The sequence below is a fragment of the Coffea arabica genome, chromosome 2c, assembly GCF_036785885.1.
Source record: "Coffea arabica cultivar ET-39 chromosome 2c, Coffea Arabica ET-39 HiFi, whole genome shotgun sequence".
NCBI classification, from domain to species: domain Eukaryota; kingdom Viridiplantae; phylum Streptophyta; class Magnoliopsida; order Gentianales; family Rubiaceae; genus Coffea; species Coffea arabica.
Window position 1 is genome coordinate 8,187,671 of NC_092312.1, and position 18,044 is coordinate 8,205,714.

At 36.4% G+C, this 18,044-nt stretch overlaps 2 protein-coding genes across 4 annotated transcripts; one reads left to right on the plus strand and one right to left on the minus strand.

Annotated features, from left to right (window-relative positions):
- Window positions 1–608: 608 nt before the first annotated feature.
- Window positions 609–6,231, plus strand: LOC113725659 (ACT domain-containing protein ACR12). Of its 3 annotated transcripts, none has more exons than XM_027248953.2 (10): window positions 609–1,261; window positions 1,382–1,436; window positions 1,725–1,847; window positions 2,438–2,553; window positions 3,520–3,604; window positions 3,773–3,832; window positions 4,636–4,691; window positions 4,847–4,952; window positions 5,057–5,125; window positions 5,403–5,871. In XM_027248953.2, the coding sequence occupies exons 1-10, from the start codon at window positions 1,083–1,085 to the stop codon at window positions 5,436–5,438; spliced, it is 885 nt and encodes a 294-aa protein (XP_027104754.1). In that variant the 5' UTR covers window positions 609–1,082; the 3' UTR covers window positions 5,439–5,871. The 3 variants fall into 3 exon arrangements, with proteins under 3 accessions (XP_027104754.1, XP_027104752.1, XP_027104753.1); XM_027248951.2 differs by having other exon boundaries at window positions 613–1,261; window positions 5,821–6,231; XM_027248952.2 differs by having other exon boundaries at window positions 616–1,261; window positions 2,459–2,553; window positions 5,821–6,231.
- A 179-nt stretch (window positions 6,232–6,410) lies between these two features.
- Window positions 6,411–12,989, minus strand: LOC113725660 (uncharacterized). The gene is made up of 12 exons (XM_072074087.1): window positions 12,769–12,989; window positions 12,549–12,651; window positions 12,101–12,176; window positions 11,029–11,125; window positions 10,841–10,943; window positions 10,246–10,379; window positions 9,406–9,583; window positions 9,016–9,170; window positions 7,952–8,161; window positions 7,349–7,696; window positions 7,098–7,224; window positions 6,411–6,806 (listed from the first exon to the last, which is right to left on the minus strand). Exons 1-12 carry the CDS (start codon window positions 12,925–12,927, stop codon window positions 6,655–6,657), a joined length of 1,842 nt encoding a protein of 613 aa, XP_071930188.1. The 5' UTR covers window positions 12,928–12,989; the 3' UTR covers window positions 6,411–6,654.
- Between the last annotated feature and the right edge of the window lie 5,055 nt (window positions 12,990–18,044).

The window sequence follows — 18,044 nt, forward strand, 5'->3', positions numbered from 1 at the left end:
AAATAAATGACATATAAATCTTCTTGAAATTTATTGCTTTTATTGTAAGAGTTAGTTTAGATTGAGAGAAGTAGAGAGAAGAGAAAGTTGGGACTTTTCTCTTTATTTGGGAGTTGTAAGTGGAGGGAAGAAAAAGGAAATGGATCGGAATGAGAGGATAAAACTAAGTGTATGAAATTGTTCTCTCCAAAAAAATGAACAGAAAGGAAGGGAAGTGAAATAATAGCACAAACCTAAAGGTGAATAAGTAAAATATACACATTTTCAGATTTGGAAATCCTTAAATATGATAAACACATCTCATTATAATGTCTAGATTTTAAGTATTTGATCACCAAATTTGACTATTGGAAGTATGTATACGTGTTTTTCTCAGGTTACAAGCACAGTATCTTATTTTCGAAATATTTTTACAGTTTTACAGTGTAATTTTTATGTAATTTTCAGATGTATAATATATATTCTTCAAATCCTTGGTACATTTGATGGCATTTTTTTTTTCCCAATCAGTGCAAATTTCATTGAAATTATGATGATGTTTTATTAAAAAGAAAAAAAAGAAAAAGTAAAATACACAAATGAATTAGCTATCCTCTCCTAAACTCCCAAACTAGACCTTGTAGTTGTGGACCTCTGCTTCAGAGTATGGACTGGGTCTAAGCAAGCCTAAGCCCAATTCCAGCACCATTCCAGATAATTCCTCAACTGCACGGCGGGCTGAGCGTAGAACAGCGGAAGTCCGAAACCCCGAGCTCTTCGGGAAGGCGAGGGGTCGTCAGCCGCGTCAGATCACCGCCTGGCGTGGCGTCCACAATCCCATACCTGGGTCCCACCTGATGACGCAATCCACCGCCTAACGGCGTTGCCGGAAATGAATATATTTCTCCGAAAGAGGAGATATAAACAATAATATCCCAACGACGTCACCAGTCGTCCCCAGCTAGCAGTAACTTTCACCTCTTCAATCGGCTCAGCTCATACTCTTGACTACACTGCTCTATAACCAAGCAGATTTTGATATTTCAATTTTCAAGTAATTTTCCACCATTTCCGCCTGATCGGAACCTCCGAGAGAAGTGGCTATGGCGATCGCCAACGCTTTCATCAGTCCTGCTGCTGCTGCTGCTACCTTAGCACCTGTTCGATCCAAGTTGTCCCATTCCGATTGTGACTTCTCTGCTCCTCACTTGAATCTCTCCTTTTCCACCTCCTCGTCTAAACTCACCCGTGGGTTATGTCATTCCGGAATCACTACCAAAAAGTAAGCAAACTGTTCAACTTCTTAATGTCTAACGGCTGAAAACTTTTTATTTATAGTTTTTTTTAATGTAATGTTTGATCTAAATAAAAGTATTATATTTTTTTGCTTGTATTTTGATAGGAATATTAGTTGCGCTTCGATCGATGGTGTGGAATCAGTTAGTTCAGCCTCATTGGTTAGTTACGATTTACCAAGTTTCTTGTTTAGCCTTGTCTTCTTCTTCTTTTTTGAAAAGTTCTTTTTATTGTTCAGTCGCTTTAAGTTGCTGTGAATAATATCAAGATTATCCAAGTTTTTCAGTGAAATCACAACTATGAAGTTATTTGTTGTTTATTTCTGTTTAGCGCAAATTTGTTTTTACTGAAAACTGTGCTGCGGAAATGTTGGAAATTACTTGATTACAGTAGTACTATTTTGAGAGATTTCATTTGATTATTAAGCCTGTTAAAATTGCTGTTTCCAGAAATTAGAGCAGGATAGAGATGGTATTCCTATGCCTATTGTTCTGATAGATCAAGATTCTGACTCTGATGCAACAATAGTACAAGTTAGCTTTGGCGATCGTCTTGGTGCTCTCATTGACACGGTGAAGTCACCATCCTTTGTCTGCCTGTCATCACGTTTCTTTTTCTTTTTGTGCCAGTTTTATTATTTGGTATCCGTTATATAGTTGTTTTTGAAATATTTGAAAGTAGTTCATGAGGTTTCTTTTGTGTCAAGTGGAAGGGGGTAGGGAAAGTTAGGAGACTCAAGTCTTTGTAAGTTATTGTAAGCCATCTATAACCTTTTCAGATTTATGGCATCAGGTCTTTTGGAAATTTTTAGATATTGTGGACCTCATCTTTTTATCAAACTCCTCAGTGTACCTTTTTGTTAGAGGTACTGACTTGTAAGATATTGTATGTCATGTTTCCTCCTGTATGGACTAGATGTGATGGAGTCTGAGGTAATACTCTTCCAGTTAGACAACAAATATCTGCCTTTCTGTATCCTCATGCTCATTTAACCCATGGTTTTTAGTTAGCCCAACTGTGTGAGATTTTTTACGATGCTAGATATTCAGATTTTTTATGGGGACTTGCTGCTTAAGATTAATGCCTTTTTCACTTTCCTAATCTTTTCAAATATGTCATCTTGGATATTTTTCATCTTTAAGTAAGTTTATATAACATGCAGTCTTGGTTTTCTCTGGAGCAGATGAAGGCACTAAAAGATCTTGGTTTGGATGTTGTGAAAGGAACTGTTAACACTGAGGCCTCAGTGATAGAAACAAAATTTTTCATCACACGTCTGTAAGGAACTATTTAGTTGCTTTTCGAAATTGATGGAAAGTTCTCACTATTTGGTTGCTGTTTCCGATGCTGCTTGTGGTCTTATAAGTAGACTAGATTCCCTGTTCCTGCTGCTATGAAGAATGGCACGATAGTTGTGTAACTATGCTGATGGGTTTTGAAAATGTTTCTTATGGTTGATGATGCAAAATTCACCTTTTTGTCATCTGATTCTGGTGTTGGCATAAAGATAATTCACATTAGTTTACTTGGTAAAAGATTTCAGTTTCTTAAGGAAACAATATGTCTAAACTACTTGTATTAAATTTGTATTAAATTCTAGAAAGAACTCAATCTGATTTTTGAGATTGCCATCTGTTGAGAAAAGAATTATTCACGGGCAAATAAAAGTTGGATAGATAAATAAATGGAATTCAGCTTAATAGGTTAATCTGAAAAGAAAAAGCAATCTTGAAGCATTGCCAACAATTATTCACAAACTTTTTTGGTGCTCCAACCCACTAGGAGTACCTTCATGAATGAATGTTGGACAGATATTTGAATGCTCACTGGTTTTAGCGGGAAGTTTGCCACAGACATTATCAAATAGCGCCCTTTGATGAGAGGTATGAACAAGAAGCTTTGAGGAAACTGGTGTTTTCTGAATTATATCAAGCTAGTAAGCCAATCATGGGTATTTGAAGTGGAGTATCCAGGAAAAAGCAGAACATCTGATGGAAGAACAGGGAATCCTTTTGAACAACCCATTCTAATACGAAAGCCTTGTATCTTAAATAATTCATCAAGTTGATGATAAAATTCATGGATGTTGAAGTGGACATTATGCATGTGTTACACAGCAACCCCTTAAGTTGTTGTGTGTCTGCTGGAGGTTACCTTTTGCATGCATGTATTAATTCTAATTCAGATATCAGATGTGCCATATCCCTTTTTTTTTGGAATGGTTTACAATAACTCTCATATTAGGGCAAGTGGACGCAAAGTTGAAGATCCTGATCTTCTGGAGAGAATTCGTCTTACCATTATCAACAACCTGCTGAAGTATCATCCAGTATGTTTCTATTGCTAATGTACTCATATTTGGACACCATTAAATAGTTTTCCAGGATTTTCACGTGCTTATTCATTTTTTATTGTGTACTTTCCGCTCTCTTAAGGTTGTTTTTGTTCCTTATACTATTTAACTCTTTCCTTCATCTCGATGATATGTACATATCAGGAGTCTAGTGAGTGTCTTGCAATGGGTGAGGCTTTTGGAATAAAAGCACCGACAGAGAAGGTAATTCCCTTTCCCTATCTATCCTAGTCAATCTGATTTCCGTGTCTCTTTTAAATTTCCTTATATTTAATGATCAAAATAGAACACAAATTTCCTTATATTTAATGATCAAAATAAAACACATAATCCTGGTTGATGATTCATTGTAACTGATTAGGAATTTCTTCCATAGAACTTGCTTTTGCAATCAATACTGCCCACCCATATCTTTTATACTACCTCAATCATATGTACATTGGTCCTTTGGGGTCTGTTGATTTGCTCACTAATTTTTTTTAATTACACTTGGATGCAATTTTAAACAAAGAATTTCTACGTAATGCAAAGGCAGTTAGTCATTCATAAGAGTAATGTGTTCCACGGTACAATGAACTTTTTCCATTCTTTCCTAATCAGTGATTGCTTGAGGGCCTAGTAACTTTGCCAGATGAAGAACCAATAGTTACTCTCTCTAGTTGATAAAATTGCATATTAAATATGAGTGTTGCTTCCTTCCTGTAACAATCAAACCTTCCTTCAGATTATTGAAGGCTTAGTTTTGGCTGGAGATTTTAGTTTATAGTGCTTGGTACATCAACATATTCAACTCGAAAGATTTCCTTTTGACCAGTTGGCCATATCCTCTTGTTGATTGCTGTATACGGTGATGCTTATGCATTCCAATCATGGTTTGGTTTCTCAATAATTGTTCATGACTAGGTAGATGGAAACGTGCCGAGGTGATAATGAGTGTTGAATTTTTTTTTTTTTTTTGGGAACTTACTACCTTGTAAACTTTTGACTTTTTCCTGTCAAAATGGCAGCTTGATGTTGATATTGCTACTCATATACATGTCAAGGATGATGGACCTGCAAGGAGGTGTGCATTTTAGCAGCTTGAGTTCTTTATATGCATGTGCCCCAAGTTATTAACTGGCTTTCAAACTAATACAAGTGTTGGGCAGCTTTTTCCGAGTACAGTTCTGTGGCATCTCAGACTGAACTCATTTGTTTGCTTTTGTCTTGTGGTTTCAGCTTACTTTATATTGAAACAGCTGATCGGCCTGGGCTGCTCTTAGAGATGATCAAAATTATGGCTGACATCAATGTTAATGTGGAATCTGCTGAAATTGAAACAGAAGTATGCCCTCCCTGCCCCCCCCCCCCCTCTCTCTTCCTGAGTTGGTGTCTGAGTGAACATCTGTTGTTATATTTTGGCGTCAACTAATACTTACTAATTTCTAGGGTCTAGTAGCAAAGGACAAGTTTCATGTCAGTTACAGAGGGCAAGCATTGAACAATTCCTTGTCTCAGGTAATTGAAATCTGCTTTAGTTTTTGAGTCTCTGCGTGTGTGTGTGTGTGTGTGTGGGCGTGCATGAAAACAAAAGAAAAGGGGTCACATGCATACAAATGCTCTTTAATATTGTCAATTGATAGTCCGACTAGAATTTCTACTACTTACAGTGTCCTGGGTACTACCATCCTGTCGAAGTCCCCTTTTGGATTTGACAACTGATTCATCTTTGGTGTTCCCTTTAAGCCCAAATATTATAAATATAATCCTGGGTGTTTTGGTTCTTTGATTACAGGTTTATTGCACTAGTCCAGAACAGAAAGATAACTAAGAGTTCGAGTGCTATTTACTGATTAGTCCTTGATGAACTTGCATGTTTTTTCCTTGGAAACTTGCAGCTGAAATGGTTCAATGAAATTTATGTTTTGCTTGAATAATCCTATAGTTAAGGTGAAGAGCCTTTGAGATTTACTCATAAAATAAGGGAAGTGGCATTTCTTGATCTAGAGGTGTGTCTTGGGATCTTAGGCAAGATAACGTGTTTCAATTAGCAAAGTCAAAAGGCCCACTCAATGGGTGAATAGGGGGCTGATGTTGAGAGTTTCCAATGGGCAGAACTTCTTTCTATGTTTTGCCAATGATCCTTTTGTTTAAGCATCTGTTCCTTGCATGTTAAACTTGCACTTCTCTCTAGTTACAATTTGAACCTGCAGGTGCTAACTAATTGTCTGCGTTACTACCTCCGGAGGCCAGAAACTGATGAAGATAGTTACTAAATGGTATCTTCACTGTATACTCACTGTACAAAACCATTGCGCTGCCTCAATCGAAGATCTTGAGTTACTATTGCGCTATGATATATCAGGAAATTGAGCTCACATTCCTTGCCATATTTTAGGGTGTATTTGCAACATTGTTACCATTGCAAAGATAGAAAACTATTTTTCCTTTATCATGTCAAATTGAGGAACAGGCCATGTGAAGAGTTTAAACCTTTTTGCTTCTCATATGACAAACTTCCTGGACATGTCTTGGGGGCAGTTAGCTTTTGTTAGTGCCATCCCGAGGGTTCACTAGGAAAAAAATTTGTGTTTTTTGGCATGAATGCTACGTGCTTTCCTCCACCCTGTAAAGGTTTAAGGCCGAAAACTTTCCAGATCCCAACATGCTACCCCACAGCGTTGAGCCTGCAACTTGACATGAGGCAAGGGGAGGATGGTTTTTTTCTCGTCACGTGTCTCCATTTTATCATCAATTTCTTTGACGCGATTCAGATTTGGAGCAATATAATAAACAAGTCAAATTAAGCAATTCCTAAAGTTCAATATTAGAAATGAAGAGGTTACAGCGGGGAAGGCACTCTGGCTCCTAGATGTACACAGAATTAGCTCATAATGCATTTTGAAAACCAGTCAAATTAAATATAAGAAGATTCAAGATTGTCGATTTATCATCTACTAGGTTAACTACCAAAGCTTAATTTTGGCTGCGAGCTTGGAAATTGCTCATCAAGGCATGCAACACCTCTAAAACTCAAAATTCCTTTTTTAATGCCTAAAGTGCCTCACATTGGTGAAAAGCAGGGATACTCCATATTTCTTACAGCAGTCGATAGCATCGACATCTCTGATGCTACCTCCAGGCTCCGCAATGACGCTTATCCCACTTTGACATGCTTCTTCAACAGCATCGTTCCAGGCTGTTCACAAAAGAAAACTTTAGAAAGATAGGGGCAGGTAACCAGTTGTCTATGATTTGATTTGGCTTATCCTTCAGTCTATGTTCTGCTACCACTCGGAACTTTTTCATATCAAGTAGTCCCTTCAGTAGTGCAGACCTATTACCTTTCTCAATCCAAAAATAAAAATAAGTAAATTAATAAATAAACCTCTCGCTGACATTTTAGTCTTTAATCCCACCTCAAACTGAACTCAGCCAGGTAAATAAACCAAAATCCAATATTGGTTCATTAAGGTAATGAAATGTTTACCAAATGGAAAGAAAGCATCACTAGCCAAAGCAGCTCCCTTGACTTCGTCCCCAGCTTTCCTTAAAGCTATCCTGAAGCTTTCCAACCTGTTTGGTTGCCCACTTCCCATGCCTAACATGCAATTGTCCTGCCAAGCAAGGAGTAGGGTCAGAAACAAATCATCTGAATCTAGACATTTTTTACCACCTGTATTCGTTTTATTTCCTTACTTGGGGAGATACGTTGTTTATGTTCAGCTAGATTAAACTCACCTTTGCAATGACAATGGCATTACTCTTGACATGCTTCGCACAGAGCCATGCAAACCGTGCATCGGAAAGCTCACTTTCTTGTGGAGCCTTATCAGCGACTGATTTGAACTCGATATCTTCAGGAACTAAATCATCTGAATCTTGAGCTAACCAACCCCCACCAACTTGCCTGAGCGAGAGTTTTCCTTTACTATTTTTACTTGCCTCAAGTATTCTCAAAGTCTTAGATTTTCCACGAAGAACCTCTAGCCCCTTTTTGGTATACTTGGGTGCAACAACAATCTCATAAAACATTCGAGTTTCATTGTCAGTTGGGCTTCTAAATTCTCGAATGTCCTTAGCCAGCACCTAAGGAGACAATTTTCAAGAACTTGACCAGTTAAAAATGGATTTCAGTTGTTCCAAATGAAAAACAGCTAACATTATATCAAGATCATTGTAGAGCACATTGTGCAATGGTTAAGCACAGGCACCACATTTCATCACTTATATTAGAAGTTAAAATTTGAAGACAAAACATTCCCCTAACTGGGCTAGGGCCTTAAAAAACAAAAATAGCACAGAACTTCAATGTCAACACCATGAAGAAGACATGAAAATTACCTCATCAACTTCCACATTAAAGGCTACAATACCACCAAAAGCACTCACTGGATCTGCTTTCACCGCCAGTCTATATGCTTCAACAATATCATCACGTGAAGCAACTCCACAAGGATTTGTGTGTTTCACAATGACACAAGTAGGTCTATTAAATTCACACACGCAATTCCACGCTGCATCTGCATCTAAATAGTTATTATATGACATCTCCTGTACCAAAGGATACAAAAGCAATCTGAGTCTGATACAAAGTTCAAATTATAAAAAAACTCTTACTCAATGTAAAGCTCAAAAATAGGAAGTTAACACAATAAATGGAAGTAATTCCATATTTAGCTAAAAAGAGAGATTCAATAAGTTTGAAAAATGGAAGCATAACACAAGCAGACTCACTCAGGAAAATTGAAAACACACTAATTAAAATGATAAGACATCATTTATAAGACAGCAAGCATTTCTTTCATCTGGAGAAAATGTATAAGGTTATTAATTTGCAGTGTTATGGTAAAATGTCTATAAAAGGATATAAATTTTCAAACCATAAAAACTTTGATTACAGCAGAGCTGTAACTAAGTTATAGCAGGATAAGATTTAAAGAACCCTTAAAAAGGCACAAAGAAATACGGATAACACTCCTTGCAAGCAGTTCAAAAGCTTTAGTCCCTCATTCCTCACCACACTAGATCCCATCACAAAAGAGGATGGCAAAACTTCACTACACTCTCCTCTGTTCCAGGTACAACAAAAATTGTGTCAAGTAAAATGATATCATTTTCCTTTTATCCAAAAGGAAAGGAAAAATATAATCATCCTTCATACACCAAAGGATTCATTCCTCTCTCCACCAGGTTGATCTTTCAACATATCAAAGCAAAGCCTTGATCGTGTTATATCACTTACATTCAGTTCCACGACCAACATGAAACATGGCTAACTTTTGATTGAGGTAGCACACAGTCAGCCCAATGGAAAAGGTCATTAAATAGGACACTCTATGGAACAAAATTATTCAAGAAATGAGGCCTGAAAAGAATGCAGATCGTGTTAGGAATCAGTCGCTTACCTTTCCATGGTGTTGAATAGCAGTTGCAATACCACCACCATTAACCTCAGCGAGAGACTTGTCAACATAAAATGCAGCCTTCTGGTGGGGATTTTCACCATACCGAAGTGCACTTTTGAGTGAGAGAGACACAGTCATATTGGGAGGAAACTTATCTTCAAATCCATAAGAAATTAGTCAATATGAGTGGACAGATGATGGGATGATTCAAACTTATTGGTTTTCAACCTTTAAATAAAAACCCCACAATCTTTTGAGTAGTTGCCAACATGAATTCAACTTTTGAAGCATGTAGAGATGAGGAATCTCATGGCAAAGAGATCTTGGAAACTATACGTCTGGCATGGATGATTTGACAAAAATATTTCTACCCATAAGAAAAATTAATACCTTCCGATGTTTGCTTCCACAACCACTCTGAAACTGCAGTGTCGTAAGAGGCAGCATACTGGAAAGCCTTCTGAGACAGCTTTCTCCTAAATTGTTGGTTGTCTTGCTTTCCACGAAGAAACTCTAGAAGTGCAGGGTAGTCTTCTGGATCAACCACCACCAAAACATCCTTGTGATTCTGTGGATATAGCATTGAAAAATAAGACAGTTGTCATTTGGTGCTATCTTACAGATTAGCCTAAAGAGCATTTTTTGCTACCATAGGAAAAGACTTTGACTTGCCAATACACAAAAGTAGGGTTTTTCATTTATAACAAGATACACCACCTAAACATTAACGCACAGATATGAAAGATGCCAATTGAAGCTCACGCAAGTGATTTGCAACTGAGCCTAATTACAACCAATCAACCTTCAAAACTAAAAAGATGTAAGAATGAGTAACTTTTATTTGCATTATACAAACTCCACAAATAGTAAGAACATTTATTTCTTTGTCATCAAGAAGCAAGGCTATAGTATTATTCTTTACTACTTGCTACAGCACCACAGGTAATTTAAAGCACTAGCTTCAAGCTCACAAAGCTTTTCAAAAGCACATCATTTGATACATAGTTACTTTAGTTTTCCTCAAATTCATGACTCATTAAATCCCCAGTGTTTAGTATCAGACCCTAGAATTAGACAATTGGTGAGTCTAATGTTACAAAAGGTTTATACAGGCCTGACTAAAGAATTTGACAGCTTTTCAAAACATATCCAGCAGCAAGGGGAATGGATATGTGACATGTTAATAAATAAAATGAAGAAAACAAAAGTAACAAGGTTGAGGTCAATAACCTTTGCGGCAGCTCTTATCATGGCTGGGCCACCAATATCAATATTCTCAATTGCATCTTCAAAAGATATTCCACTTGAAGAGGAAACTTTTTCATAAAATGGATATAAATTGACCACCACTACCTCAATTGTACCTGCAAAAGGGAGTCGTTTTAAAGATGGCTGGGGTAACGTAATAAGGCAAACAAGCAACTAAAGTCTTCCACTCCAGATGCAAGGAAAGGTGTTCATTTTTCAAATTGAAGATGCAAACATTCTGAAATACATTTTCACGTCCTATATATTTCAGTTACACACATCAGACAGGTAATGTAAGATGACAATAAAAGTATGACTTGCAGCATTGGCAGGATATGATTAAGGAGTTGTTTATGGCCTTGAAGATTAAAGGTATAGTCAGGGGGATGCAATTCCTCAGTTACTCTTCCAGGGGATTACAACTACCCACATGACATCTTTGATCGCCAATTTGAAGGTCAACAGGTTCTCAGAGCCTGCTCTCAACTCTAAAATGAGAAAGTGACCAATTCAATTTTTTCACCTCTAATGATGTTTTGGCATCCACTTAACCAACAGAATTGTAAACTATGCTCACCAATCTTGTGCTTGTCAAGGGCTTCCATGTGATGCTCCAAATCTCTCCTAGCAAGGATACCCCCATGTATGCTAGGATGCAGAGTTTTTACTCGACCATCAAGCTGTACAGGATTTACAAGTTAAGGGAAGTGGACCAGTAGTATCGTTTAATTCGTCCTAAAATCACAATTTTAACAAGCAGCTTACCATTTCAGGAAAACCAGTGACATCTTCCACTTTAGTCACAGATAGACCATCACTTTCCAAAGCAGATGCCGTTCCTCCAGTTGAAATAATCGTGTACCTGCATTTGAAGATAGATTAGCTTGACAAGCAGTCAAGCACCACCAATTTTATAATAGAAAAGTTTGCTATATTACAGCTCTGGTGCATGGTATTTTCCACAATACCAATAATATCCCCTCCCCAACTTTTAGCTAACTGAAATATAAATTAAACATCATGATTACAATGTCAAGCTCCATAAAAGTGAAGGCATTCATAATCATTTCAGTACGTCTAAAATAGACAAGGTTCATCTAAATATGGTACCCACCAGCCAAAAAGCACAATAAAAAACATACGCATTAGGACCATCATTTTTTTTTAATTAAGTTAGCAAGTGTGCATGTTCTGTTAATGATCACCATGGAGAAGTTAAACCATTGCAGGCACACTAAAAGAAGTAAAAATAAAAAGTTGCGAAATGGCTTACATTGTTTTTGGGGGGGGGGGGTGCTCTTCTGTCCCATCTAACATTTTTTTTCTATCAAATGCAAATGTATTTGGCAAAAAAAATATGCTATATGCATCAAAGTCCCTAGGAACCAAGGCAACAAAAACCAAGCACGTGCAAAGAAACAAAGAGACTCGGGCAATTATGAAATCCTAAATTGAAAAGTTCGATTAACTACACAAAAGGTCTAGATAAGCCACAGCCATTGAGCATATAGGAAAATTACCAAGATCCCCTTGGTAATGTACTCCTTACAAAACTTTTTTAATAATACAACTAGCATAAATAATGAATCTAAAGCAATCCAAGTTAACAAGAGGAGCAGCTGCAGCTCCAACAGGAACAAAGCAATTACATACAATCAAAACAGATCATTTTTTTCTTTGTGCGTGCAGCTGGTGCCAAAACTTCCACCCTTACAGCTACTGTGTCTCTCAATATAGTTGTTATCCAAAATTTCCAAATCAAAAGAACTCCCAGCAAGCAGCTCCGAATAACAAAAGATATGTAAACTTTCAAATGTGAATTATTAACTTAATTTACCCCAGTTCCTGAAGTCCACTGCCAAGAATAGCCACATCCGTTTTATCTGATAACGAAATCAAAGCGTGCTTCCTCCCTATGAAAACAAAGATCTCAATCAATTAAATACAGGGAAGCTAAAAAAGATAAAAAGAACAGCTAGCATGTTAGCTGTTAGATATTTATCTCAAATTAGATCAACTTGCTACATTTTACTACAAAATACTGGAGTTAGCTATAAATGACACATAAACACTTGCAAAAATAAAAACTTTTCACATAATTCTTGATAGTTAGTGCAACAGGCCAAGCAAATAGCAATTTCGAACTCATTAACCATTTTCAATTCTTAAGTATTTGTCTCCATTATGATGAAAAGATCAAGTTATTGCTCTATTCAACAATTTAAGGATTCAACATGAGGGAATATGGAAAAAAGGCTGAGCACATGAGACCGATAAAAAAGTACCATGCGCGGGTGTCGTGGGTGCTGAAAGAGCTCCAGCTTCAGCCATGGCTTTAACTGAAGAACAACTATTGGACCTTAACGACGTCATTGACGAAGACAGATACTACAACCAGCCAACCACAGAGCATTAACATAACAATGCCGCTAATGGACTGCAAAGCAAAAGCAGGGGGAAAAAAGAATAGAATTTGGAGAACTGTTGAATGCTGATGTTGAATACCTCCAGGTTGGAAGGAGAGATGGTATTTGTTATTCGAACGAAGAGAGGAAGAGCAGCGATGGCGCGTGGAGCACTAGGGGCGGCGAGGACGGCAGCTAAATTGGCGGCGTCGGTCGAGACAGGGGAACGAGAGGCAACAGCTGCACTAAACCCCAGCATTGTCACCCGCGACTTCTCGGGTTCGTTTGAACTTTGAAAGGTGTCTACTAAACCACTCAAAGAGTAAAGACCCAGCTAGGGCTGACGAGGGTGTTCCTTTATTAGTCCCTCATATTGACAATTTGTTAAACAGGTCCTTTACGTATCTTAAGAGTCCTATTTTAGTCCCTCATATTTCAATTGCAAGGTTGGCAAGAAATTTATATATTATGATTAATTTTTTTTATATTGACAGTGTCAATGATAATTATGTAAATTTTGAATTTAAAATTCAACTTTTATATATATATTATACATCTAACGATGATAGTGTACACACTATCATTGTATATAAGATTTATTCTTTATATTGTTAGAGTTTATAAATATGAATTGTTTGACTGAATTTGATTGTTTGTTTTACTAGAAGGAGGAAAAAAACCATACTATTTTGTTTCGCATTTTGTTTGTGAATGTTACACTTCATACCGATGGTTTGAAATACACACTCTAACTACGAGAATTAAATGTCTTACTTGAAAACCCCAATAAAAATTTTTGCATTTGTTTGTATAGAATATTATTTGAAAAAAATTTGAAATAACAATATTGCACTTTTTGTATTATGATATATACATAATAAAAATATGGTATGAAAGATAAAAAAATAATTGAAAAATGTTCAATTTTTTATAATGCAAGCAATTTTTATATGTTTTTTTGGAGGGAAAAATTGGGCTATCCTAACAAACCTAAGATTTTTACACTTACAACGAATTATTTTAAAGCTTAATATCTAAAACAGACATATAATAGGAGTATTCGGTAACACACCCTTAAAATGCCCTATTTTGAAGGAGCACTTGACGCAATGAGAAAGGCTACACTTTAAGGTGTCAAAAGTTAGGAGGGACGATGCTTTGACAACATACAATTCCACGCCTTCAAATGACCCACTTCAAAGTCGTGGTTCGGTGACCACTCGCCTTCATCCACCACTCTCAAACATGGAGCAGCACACTACTTGTATTGATGAAGATTGACTTTGCATTTAGTTCCACAATTTTGCATTATCTTATAGGAACTTACAAGTCTAAAGCAAATTTTACTGAATTTAGATGATTGATCTTCGTAGAAATTGTTTTTTTAATCTAGGGACCTGAGACGTCGATGCGAATTGCCATCTCTGGTTTGTTTAGGTTATATTTTACTTTAGACCCCTACAAAACTTATCCATGTGAAAAAAATCCCTACCATATCCTAATTTGATAAATTTTCGAATATTAGAAATTAATCTAATAGAGAAAAAAAAGAATTAAACAAACAAAGTACAACAAAACTCAAAAATAAAGAAAATTTTCGTCTTCCCAAATCCCCAAGGAGTAGAGAGTCGCCTATGTTGTCATAGCGTTACCTAGACTTATGTCATCTATGCTGTCACTTAGATTTACATGGCGAGATAACTTTAATAATTGATCGGAATGGAAAACAGGTACCTGCTTTTGATTTTCTCTAATTTTTTTAGCTTTTCTTGTACTGTTTTATACTTATTTATGTTTTCATTTGTATTCAATTTTAGATATGACTAGCATTTTTAGCTCTACAATTCCTCGCCACCTTGGGCATGTTTACAATTTTTTTGAAAAATTGAGGAGTATATGTGCAACAGGGATCCTAAAATTCTCTTTGTTTTAATAATAATAATAATTCTATTTTTAATTCTCTTCATTGATTGTTAATGCTAAATATGCTTTTGATGATGACTTCACTTTCTTTCTTTTTTTTTTTCTTTTCTGCTTTCTTTTGTTTCTTTTTTTGTAGTTGAAGATTCGGCTAGAACTCAAAGTCATAAGGCTGAACCTTTTTATTTGTTATTAATATCTGTCTTGTTCGACCAAAAAAAATGAATTCTAGCATATCAATTGTTACTTTGCCACTTTGTATTATCATTTGTACTATTGTAAGTCCTTTGTGGTATATATATATATATATATATAGTGAATAAAATAAGAATAATGGTCACAAAAAATAAATATGTGGGCAATTTTCTAACCAATTCAATTGAAGTCTCAAACATGGCTCTCAAATGTGCTAACTCATGCGACAATTTAGCCGTGCAAGTTTTTTATAATCCCACTTTTAGCTGTCAATTTTGCGGACAATTTATTGAGTTTCATATAGTTGAGAATTGAAAAGGGGTCTTGTAGATTGAATATATAGCATTAGCAGAACGCAGCTGATTCAATGTCTCTTTCCATTTAAAAAAAAAAGGTAGTTTTACAAAGTACAACTCCTGCAATTTTAGACATTCTCAAGTATTTAATTACATTAAAAGAAAACAAGGAGTCTACAATAGTAGTAAAGGCTGGGTGCTTTTTTGGAGCATCAATGACCAATTTTTGCAGCATCAAAGCATTCTTTAGCATAGCCCCTGCAAACTAAATAGCATTTTCAGTGTTTCCATCCCAGAATCCACAGATTTTGATGAGTTTCAAGGGAAGAATATGGCGAAATGCTAATGCCAAGTAGTTCTTCCCGTAAAAATCGTAAGCACCCAGAAATTTTGCATCAAAGCGGAACTGTAGATTCGTTACACACACACCAGAGCGATATTAAAGATTAGAGCATTATCAGTAAAACTTTAACAAAGAAAATTAAGATCAACCAGGGTCGAAGCTGTACTTTTAGCACTAAGCAAACTTTTGACAGGAAACTAAGGCTACCACTCCTTTTTGTTTCTTCTTCTGTGCAATAATATAAAAGACAAGTTATAATTGAGTGGACCTCTATTGCATGTCCAGTGGATATCACTCACACCAAACAGCATAATGTGAGGAAGAGGAACCAACTCGTCCTGGCGATCCCCTTTGTCACCTTCAAGCCAGCCAACTCTATTGGGAACCAACTCTTCTTTTTTTTTTTTCATTTTCCAAGTCAGATCTTATGTTTTTTCTAATAATAATATTATTATCTCAGTTCAATGTAGTTGTTACTGGTTCTGGGCTCATTCATTTTTTGGAAACTGTCATTCAAGATGTAAAAGTTTGCTTTTTTTTTTTTGTGGTTCAGAATTGATATGATTGGCCATGAAGATGACAAGGGAGGACTGATTCCAAGGATTTTTGGTTCATGATTGATCCCTTAATCATTGAGACATAGGGCGTTTGGCAGGAAATAAGTTTGTGTTAGGACTTTCTCATTTATCCCTGTCTATGAGTTCTGTAATGGCCGAAAGTGAATTATGTTAAGGTGCAGGCATTACTTCATATGATTCTAACTACTAGCCCTAACCCCCTAATCCCTGTCTATGAGTTCTGCTTGTGGTCTTATAAGTAGACTAGATTCCCTGTCCCTGCTGCTATGAAGAATAGCACAATAGTTGTGTAATTATACTGATGGGTTTTGAAAATGTTTCTTATAGTTGATGATGCAAAATTCACCTTTTTGTCATCTGATTCTGGTGTTGGCATAAAGATAGTACGCATTAGTTTACTTGGTGAAAGATTTCAGTTTCTTAAGGAAACAATATGTCTAAACCACTAGTATTAAATTCCAGAAAGAACTCAATCTGATTTTTAAAGTTGCCATCTATTGACAAAAGAATTATTCACGGGCAAATAAAAGTTCGATAGATAAATAAATGGAATTCATCTTAAAGGTTAATCTGAAAAGTAAAAGCAATCTTGAAGCATTGCCAACAATTATTCACAAACTTTTTTGGTGCTCCAACCCATTAATAGTGCCTTCATGAATGAATGTTGGACATATATTTGAATGTTCACTGGAGTTAGCGGGAAGTCTGCCAGACAAACATATTATCAAATAGTGCCCTTTGGTGAGAGGTATGAACAAGAAGCTTTGAGAAAAACGGGTGTTTTCTGAATTATATCAAGCTAGTAAGCAAACAGCAAATCCGTGAGTACTTGAAGCCGAGTATCCAGGAAAACCTTTTGAACAACCCATTCTGATAGGAAAGCTTTGTATCTTAAAATTAATTCATCAAATTGATGACAAAATCCATGGATGTTCAAGTGGACATTATGCACTTGTCACACAACACCACCTTAAGTTGTTGTGTGTCTAGTGGAGCTTACATTTTGCATGCATGTATTAGTTCTTATTCAGATATCAGATGTGTCAATTCCGTGTCTCTTTTAAATTTCCTTATATTTAATGATCAAATTAGAACACAAATTTCCTTATATTTAATGATCAAAATAAAACACATAATCCTGGTTGATGATTCATTGTAGCTGATTAGCAATTTCTTCCATAGGACTTGCTTTTGCAATCAATACTGCTCACCCATATATTTGTACTACCTCAATCATATGTACATTGGTCCTTTGGGGTCTGCCGATTTGCTCACTAAATTTTTTTTGAGGTAATTACACTTGGATGCAATTTTAAACAAAGAGTTTCTACGTAATGCACAGGCAGTTAGTCACTCATAAGAGTAATATGTTCCGCAATACAATGAACATTTTCCACTCTTTCCTAATCAGTGATTGCTTGAGGACCTAGTAACTTTGCCAGATGAAGAACCAATAGTTACTCTCTTGAGTTGATTAAAATTGCATACTAAATATGACTGTTGCTTCCTTCCAGTAACAATCAAGCCTTCCTTCAGATTATTGAAAGCCTAGTTTTGGCATTTCTTGACCTAGAAATGTGTCTTGGGATCTTAGGCAAGATAACGTGTTTCAATTGGCAAAGTCAAAAGGCCCACTCAATTGGTGAATTAGGGGTCTAGTAGTGTTGTGAGTTTCCAATGAGCAGAACTTCCTTTCTATGTTTTGCCAATTATCCTTTTGTTCCTTACATGTTATACTTGCACTTCTCTCCAGTTACAGTTTGAACCTGCAGGTGCTAACCAATTGCCTGCGTTACTACCTGCGGAGGCCAGAAACTGATGAAGATAGTTACTCAATGGCATCTTCCATGTGAAGAGTTTAAACCTTTTGTGACTCATGACAACTTCCTGGACGTGTCCTGGGGGCAGTGAATTAGCTTTTGTTAGTGCCATCCCGATTCCCGACGGTTCACTAGGGAAATTTGTGCATTTTTTGGTATGAGTGCTGCGTGTTTTCCTCCATCCGGAAAAGGTTCAAGGAATAAAGGCCGAGAACCTTCCTGAT

What these genes read in the sequence shown, in the direction of transcription:
- LOC113725659 (XM_027248951.2), top strand. Translation starts at nt 1,083, where the DNA reads ATGGCGATCGCCAACGCTTTCATCAGTCCTGCTGCTGCTGCTGCTACC. An exon ending in AAATTTTTCATCACACGTCT is followed by an intron (nt 2,554 to 3,519) that starts GTAAGGAACTAT and finishes CTCTCATATTAG; the next exon opens with GGCAAGTGGACGCAAAGTTG. An exon ending in GATGATGGACCTGCAAGGAG is followed by an intron (nt 4,692 to 4,846) that starts GTGTGCATTTTA and finishes TTGTGGTTTCAG; the next exon opens with CTTACTTTATATTGAAACAG.
- LOC113725660 (XM_072074087.1), bottom strand. Translation starts at nt 12,927, where the DNA reads ATGCTGGGGTTTAGTGCAGCTGTTGCCTCTCGTTCCCCTGTCTCGACC. An exon ending in GTGGAAGCAAACATCGGAAG is followed by an intron (nt 9,171 to 9,405) that starts GTATTAATTTTT and finishes ATGGATTTGAAG; the next exon opens with ATAAGTTTCCTCCCAATATG. An exon ending in TTAATGTGGAAGTTGATGAG is followed by an intron (nt 7,697 to 7,951) that starts GTAATTTTCATG and finishes TTGTCTCCTTAG; the next exon opens with GTGCTGGCTAAGGACATTCG.